The sequence below is a fragment of the Gigantopelta aegis genome, chromosome 10, assembly GCF_016097555.1.
Source record: "Gigantopelta aegis isolate Gae_Host chromosome 10, Gae_host_genome, whole genome shotgun sequence".
Lineage (NCBI taxonomy): Eukaryota > Metazoa > Mollusca > Gastropoda > Neomphalida > Peltospiridae > Gigantopelta > Gigantopelta aegis.
Genome location: NC_054708.1, coordinates 42163984 through 42170849, shown reverse-complemented (window position 1 = coordinate 42170849; position 6866 = coordinate 42163984). Strand labels below are relative to the sequence as shown.

Here is a 6866-nt window from a genome sequence, read left to right as displayed (position 1 = left end):
AACCAATTCACATTAAAAACACTTGACTAAATCAACACAAAAAACCACGATGGTTTGGACAGTAAGAGTCACTCTTACGGTCCAAACCATCGCGTTTGAGGGAGAAAGAAGAAACCTGCTAGTATGATTGAACCAGGTAGGAGAGGACTCGTTGAACATGTTTAAACCATTCCATATTGGCTGTTGGGATGTTTGGGCCATGCAGTCTTGTGTAATATGGCAACATTTCCATTAGTTTAATGTCAGGTCAAGTTGAAAAGAAATCAAGTTTAAATTATTATAAGTAGCTAGATCATCATTAAATACAAACAGACACACATACACATGCATAGACACACACACATGCACACCAATTGTGAGAACTTCAAAAATAAAGTTACCAGTGTGCAGATATACGGAGAGAAATGTGGTATAAAAATGTGTGTTTGTGTGTGTATGTATGTGTGTATATGTGTCTGTATGTTTGTGTGTGTGTGTGTGTGTGTTTGTGTATGTGTGTTTGTGTGTATGGTATGGGGTGCATGTGTGTTTGTGTGTGTGTGTGTGTGTATGTGTATGTGTGTGTATGTATGTGTATGGTATGGGGTGCATGTGTGTTTGTGGTATGGGGTGCATGTGTGTGTGTGTGGTATGGGGTGTATATGTGTGCATGTGTATATTGTGCTGAGTATATGTACATTTGTGTGTGTGTGTGTGTGTGTGTGCGTGTGTGTGTATATTGTGCTGAGTATATGTACATGTATGTGTTGTGTTTTGTCCTTGTCTGTGTGCTGTGCACGTGTACACTGTATGTGTTGTGTGGTGTCTGCATGCTCGCTTCGTTATGTGTACACACGTGCAGATGAGGTTGTAACCTGTGGAGATAATGTCTTAAAGCATTTGACAAGTATGTGTATAAATGCACCATTTATGTTTTGAAAGTCTAACACAGATCTATGTATTTTAAGTATATAATTTTGTAACCAGGAATCCATCACATTATCTATAATACAATTTCTGAAAAATACATACATGTATAAACTATTTGTCAACAAAATATGCAGAATCTAAAATATGCAGTTATAATATAGACACATAAAGTCATATGCAATTACATACACATACATGTGCATGTGCACCGAAACATTACTACCGCAAAACATTAAAATACAATGTAACTGTAAATGTAAATTGAACTGAGTATTCTTGTGACTTAATACTCCATAAAACATCACAAAAATTAACATCATAATTTTCAGTACAGTAACTATAAAACACTAAATTATTCAGTTTCAGATTTCAACAACTTCAGTATTCCAATAATAATAATAATAATAATAATAATAATAAAATAATAATAAATAAATAAATAATAATAATAATAATTTTTTAAAAAGGGATCAGATCTATTCAGCTAACTCCAAAATATGAGTATATTTTCACCACAGCACCAGATTTAGCATTATAAGTGTTTAAAAAATTTTTATAATCACAAGAACATAGCAGTCAAATGGAATGATTTAATCACTACAGAACATATTGACGCGACTCTCTACTGAGACATAATAATACATACAAGCAGTGAGTTTTAAAATATTAGATTCTACAAATCCTACATTAGACATCGGTTCATGAAATTATGAATAATCACACTGGTATGTAGTGCTCCTCAAATGACATATATTTATGTTCAAAAGGCTATATGGTATGTTCTATCCTCTTTATGGCTAAGTGTATTCAAAATACCTTCAGCTCTTTCGTTTGTGGTTTTAGCAAGTCTTCTCTTCCATAAGATTTGTTCTGAGCAGCCAGTCTAGATACCGGGACATCGGTTACTTCACCTAGAGCATCTTGCTTGAATCTTAGTTGGGTAAATCTTCAACAATCAATTACATCACTGACCTGCTCTGATGCTATGCGACCTTATTTTTAACGGACTTAAACCGTACGTCTTTCCTGCCTATAACTTTATTCAAAGTAACTTTTATTGTCTTATAACTGACTTAAACCGTACGTCTTTCCTGCCTATAACTTTATTCAAAGTAACTTTTATTGTCTTATAACTGACTTAAACCGTACGTCTTTCCTGCCTATAACTTTATTCAAAGTAACTTTTATTGTCTTATAATTACAAAGCCCTGAATTCTGTCATTCTGTGACCTGGAATACAAGACCAGCTTGCGTGCATGTTCTGACACTATAAGTGAACACAATTCAGCCTATGAGATCTCTTAAGGTATGCAACCTAAAACAGCGTGCTATATACATATCAACCAATTACAGGTACATTCTAGAAAAACATACAAGAATGCACCAGATTCAAAAATTTTCACATAATACTTATTATGACTACAACGATATCGGAATGAGTAAAACATTAGTACTTACAATAACACAACACGAGACAACACCAAGGTACAAGCAGCTGCCCTATGAAGACTTACAAATACAGTGAAACCACTCAAAACCGGACCCTCTGTAAACTGGAATTCCTTCAAAACCGGATGTTTTTCACGGTCCCTTTTTTTAAATATCAGCGCAAAAGAGAACCTCTCTAAACCAGACGACCCTTATTAAACTAGACATTTTACTTGGTCCTGTGGGTGTCCGGTTTGGAGACGGTTCACTGTACATGTTGATATTCCTGAATCATGAGAGTCTTACATTCTGATCCAGATCTTGAAAAGTTCTGTCATTAAAACCCATGTCAAACTATTCCAGTTCGACTCAAATTATGATCCAGGAACTGTTGTTTCTCTCATGGTTGCTTGAGGTGTGATGGCTCCTAGGATCGATCCCCAATGGGTTACTATTCACTCCAACAAGTGCTCCAATCGTGTAGTATCACAGGCTATGGGATATCCTATTCTGTTTGTGGATTAGTGCATATAATGGGACTCCTTACTGGCACGTGGAAGGAGGTAGCAGGTTTGTTCTCTCCACTTGCTTTTTGGACAAAGTTTCTGATTTACCAGACACCTGATATAAAAACAGCTGCTATTAGATAATGCTGCTAACTTTCCAGATTAAACTCAGGATGTGCAGGTTAGTAAAATAAGGTGACAATTGGCAACTTTCATTGGCACTTTTAAACTTCTGTGCCAGCTATACTTTACAAATTATGTTACATGTTAATTACATTGGTTAGGAAGGTGTTTAATATGGTTGTCCACTGTGAATAAGCAGGTTCATTAATATAATGAACACTGTGTATATATGTTTGTGTGGTCAAACAGTGTTTCTAGAAAAAAAGCACAAAAAATCCCCTAGTCACTACGATATCAGCTACATGTAATTTGGCAACCAACAAGATGAACCCTGATTATGTGTTTAAGCATGAAATAAAATTTTAAAACTGGCAAGAGAGATGGGGAAATTTATATAAATATAATCCTAGACCGGCACTCTTCATCACCCAGTTTCTCTCTAGCCATTTTTTCAAAGTTCTCCAGCAATCTCTGAGACTTGCGAACCATTCCCTTGTGGATGACCACCTGTCCCTTGGGGCTGCTTGTGGGCAGACTTAAATTGGCCATTCGCACTTTGAATCTGCTGAAGGGACTTGTGCTTCCAGCGGTATTCTTTTTACCAGAGGGCAGCTCGTCCGATGTCTTATTGAGGGTTATGCTTGTGTCACTGAGGGAGATCTTCATGTTGCTGTGAAAGAGTCGTGAAGACCGAGGTGAGTTGTGCTTGGAGGCAGATGACTGCAACCTCGGTAAGAGTTCATCATACTTCTTTTCTGAACATTTTGGCACCAATTCATCTTGCGGCTTATGATCCACGGCTTCGGCTTCTGCTGTGCCAGGCACACTTGTTTGAAGAGTGTCTCCCATATTAAACTTGATAAGGTCTTGATCTGTAGAGGCTGAGATTCCCTGCTGAGTTGGAACTGATTCAGAAGCGAGATTCACATTACTTTCATCAGAGTCTAAACTGAAGACGGTTTGTTCATTTTCTGTACGAGGAAGATCATTTTCCAAATGTGGATTTTCACTTTCAGTCTTGATGACAACCAATGTCTTTGTTCTCTCCTTTGTTCCACTTCTGTTTTGCTCAGAAGCTTTACTTGCAGCTGCTTTTAAGAGCAGATTGCTTGGACTTGTGGCCAGAATGCCACAACTATCCAGCATCAAGTCCTCATCATCATCAGCACCAACTCCTTCCTCACTCTCACTGCTCGAGTAGTCAGTCATGTGGAACACCTTGGAAAATGTAACTGCTGCTTTTCCTGCAGGTCCATTTTTAACGAAATTCACAGGATTCAAATCCTGAAGATTCATTTTGGGCATGTTGGGGAAATGAATATTTAATCCTGCATTCATATTTGCATTCAAAACTGAAAAGGACTGCTTCGAAAATGGTTGTCTCAGAGCTGCAGGCAGAAAGCTCATTGGAGACTTTGGAGATTTCTGATGTTGTGTGTTTTCATTGGCTGCTTGCAGTTCAGAATCCAGCTTGTCCTTGACGTCAGATTTCAACTGATCATCGCCGGGCACAGCTACTGGACTCTTGAGTGGTATTTCGGTGGAAATATCTCGAGGTAACCGGATTCCAGCCAGAGAATTCTCCTGCTGCTGTTTATGGATATTTGTGACTTCAGGATGTGGCGGACACTTTTTTCTGTAAACAAACAGATTTAGATACATCAAACAATCACTTTACACCAACAATCTAATAAAAACCTAAACACTTTATGTATGACACTGAAAAACATTAACCCACAACAAAGGACTATCAACATTTGACGAATTGAAGAAAAGGCTGTTATTTGTCTTCTTAGAACAAAAATAAATAATAAAAATAAATAAGTAAATAAATCAATAAATCAATAAAAAAAAACCCACCCAAAAACAGGCGACCCCTCCCCTCCCCCACCCCCGAAAAAAAAGAAAAAAAGAACTACTCTGATTTGACTTTCAGGTCATAAAATAATAAAAATTAAAATGAATTGTAAATGAAAAGAAATTTCAAATTAGGATCAATGTTTGTTTGGTTAAATGCATAATTATAGGAATAATTATAATTACTAGAAAATGAAATCTATATGTCAAACTCAGTATAACTCAACATAAAATTATGAGCATAAACTATTACCTGTGCTGTAAGTCTATTAAAAATGGTAAATGACAAAAGGCTGATGCAGTCAATAGGGAGATAACTCTTATATTTAGCCTTGCAGAGAGATTTTGTTCCAGGAGAGACAAACAGTTGCGACATCCAGTATGACATAAAACACCTACCGATCAAGCTTCTGTCGATCAACACACTCCAAATCAAGAGATAAAATCTTCTGGGCAGCCACAAATGTCTGGCAGATTGCTTTCAGTGATTCTGTAAGCAATAACAAAAATCTCCACACATTTAATACATAGATCAAAGTGTAACAAATTAAAGGGGAATTGAACTCAAACCTGAGCCTTAATTATGTGTTGGAAAGATGAATACCCGGACCACCAACACATATTGACACTTCACGAAATGAAAAATGCATAATTTTACAGTTAACAAAAAAACCCCATGATTATTCCTGCTAACTGGGGGCAGCCAACTCCTGTATGCACAGTGTAAACAAATGCTGTAATTTACGACAATGTGCTTCCCTTTGATCATAATAAACTATTTAACTAAATATATTTCAATTTGCATTAACAGAATGAAATGGGGTTATAGTATTTTTCTCTCTTAAAAAATCCAAATAAAAAATGCATACTAATAGGCTATGTTGGAGCAAAAACAACCACTCACGACACACAAGTAATAATTTACTTTTCTTTGGGACTACGCAATTGGTCAGTTCTTTGATTTTAGATGGGGTAAGTATACTTAATCAAGGGTTTTACAGAATTATTTACAGTAATAAAGCATGATGGCTGATAATGTCCATTACCATTTTAGGGGTAGCAGGTTATTTTACCATATCCTGTGATGTTCATATCAGTATGTACTTTTGTGTCTAGACAGCGGTAATTAATTACATCATCTGTAAGGACATACAGGTCTGTTTGGTAGAGAAGTAGGACATGCAGGTCTGTTTGGTAGAGAAGTATAATCTGCTGTAAGGACGTACAGGTCTGTTTGGTAGAGAAGTATAATCTGCTGTAAGGACGTACAGGTCTGTTTGGTAGAGAAGTATAATCTGCTGTAAGGACGTACAGGTCTGTTTGGTAGAGAAGTATAATCTGCTGTCAGGACATACAGGTCTGTTTGGTAGAGAAGTATAATCTGCTGTAAGGAGATACAGGTCTGTTTGGTAGAGAAGTAGGACATACAGGTCTGTTTGGTAGAGAAGTATAATCTGCTGTAAGGACGTACAGGTCTGTTTGGTAGAGAAGTATAATCTGCTGTAAGGACGTACAGGTCTGTTTGGTAGAGAAGTATAATCTGCTGTCAGGACATACAGGTCTGTTTGGTAGAGAAGTATAATCTGCTGTAAGGAGATACAGGTCTGTTTGGTAGAGAAGTATAATCTGCTGTCAGGACATACAGGTCTGTTTGGTAGAGAAGTATAATCTGCTGTAAGGAGATACAGGTCTGTTTGGTAGAGAAGTAGGACATACAGGTCTGTTTGGTAGAGAAGTATAATCTGCTGTAAGGACGTACAGGTCTGTTTGGTAGAGAAGTATAATCTGCTGTAAGGAGATACAGGTCTGTTTGGTAGAGAAGTAGGACATGCAGGTCTGTTTGGTAGAGAAGTAGGACATGCAGGTCTGTTTGGTAGAGAAGTATAATCTGCTGTAAGGAGATACAGGTCTGTTTGGTAGAGAAGTAGGACATGCAGGTCTGTTTGGTAGAGAAGTAGGACATACAGGTCTGTTTGGTAGAGAAGTATAATCTGCTGTAAGGAGATACAGGTCTGTTTGGTAGAGAAGTAGGACATGCAGGTC

At 37.2% G+C, this 6866-nt stretch overlaps 1 protein-coding gene across 1 annotated transcript in view; it reads right to left on the bottom strand.

Annotated features, from left to right (window-relative positions):
• Window positions 1–679: 679 nt before the first annotated feature.
• Window positions 680–6866, bottom strand: part of LOC121383634 (phosphatidylinositide phosphatase SAC2-like) — a 296678-nt gene continuing 290491 nt past the window's right edge. Inside the window, exons 19-20 of the mRNA XM_041513728.1 lie at window positions 5223–5313; window positions 680–4602 (exon numbers count right to left, since the gene is read on the bottom strand). Of these exons, the coding sequence (XP_041369662.1) occupies window positions 3357–4602; window positions 5223–5313 (1337 nt within the window). The 3' untranslated portion in view covers window positions 680–3356. The remainder of the gene's footprint in view (window positions 4603–5222; window positions 5314–6866) is intronic.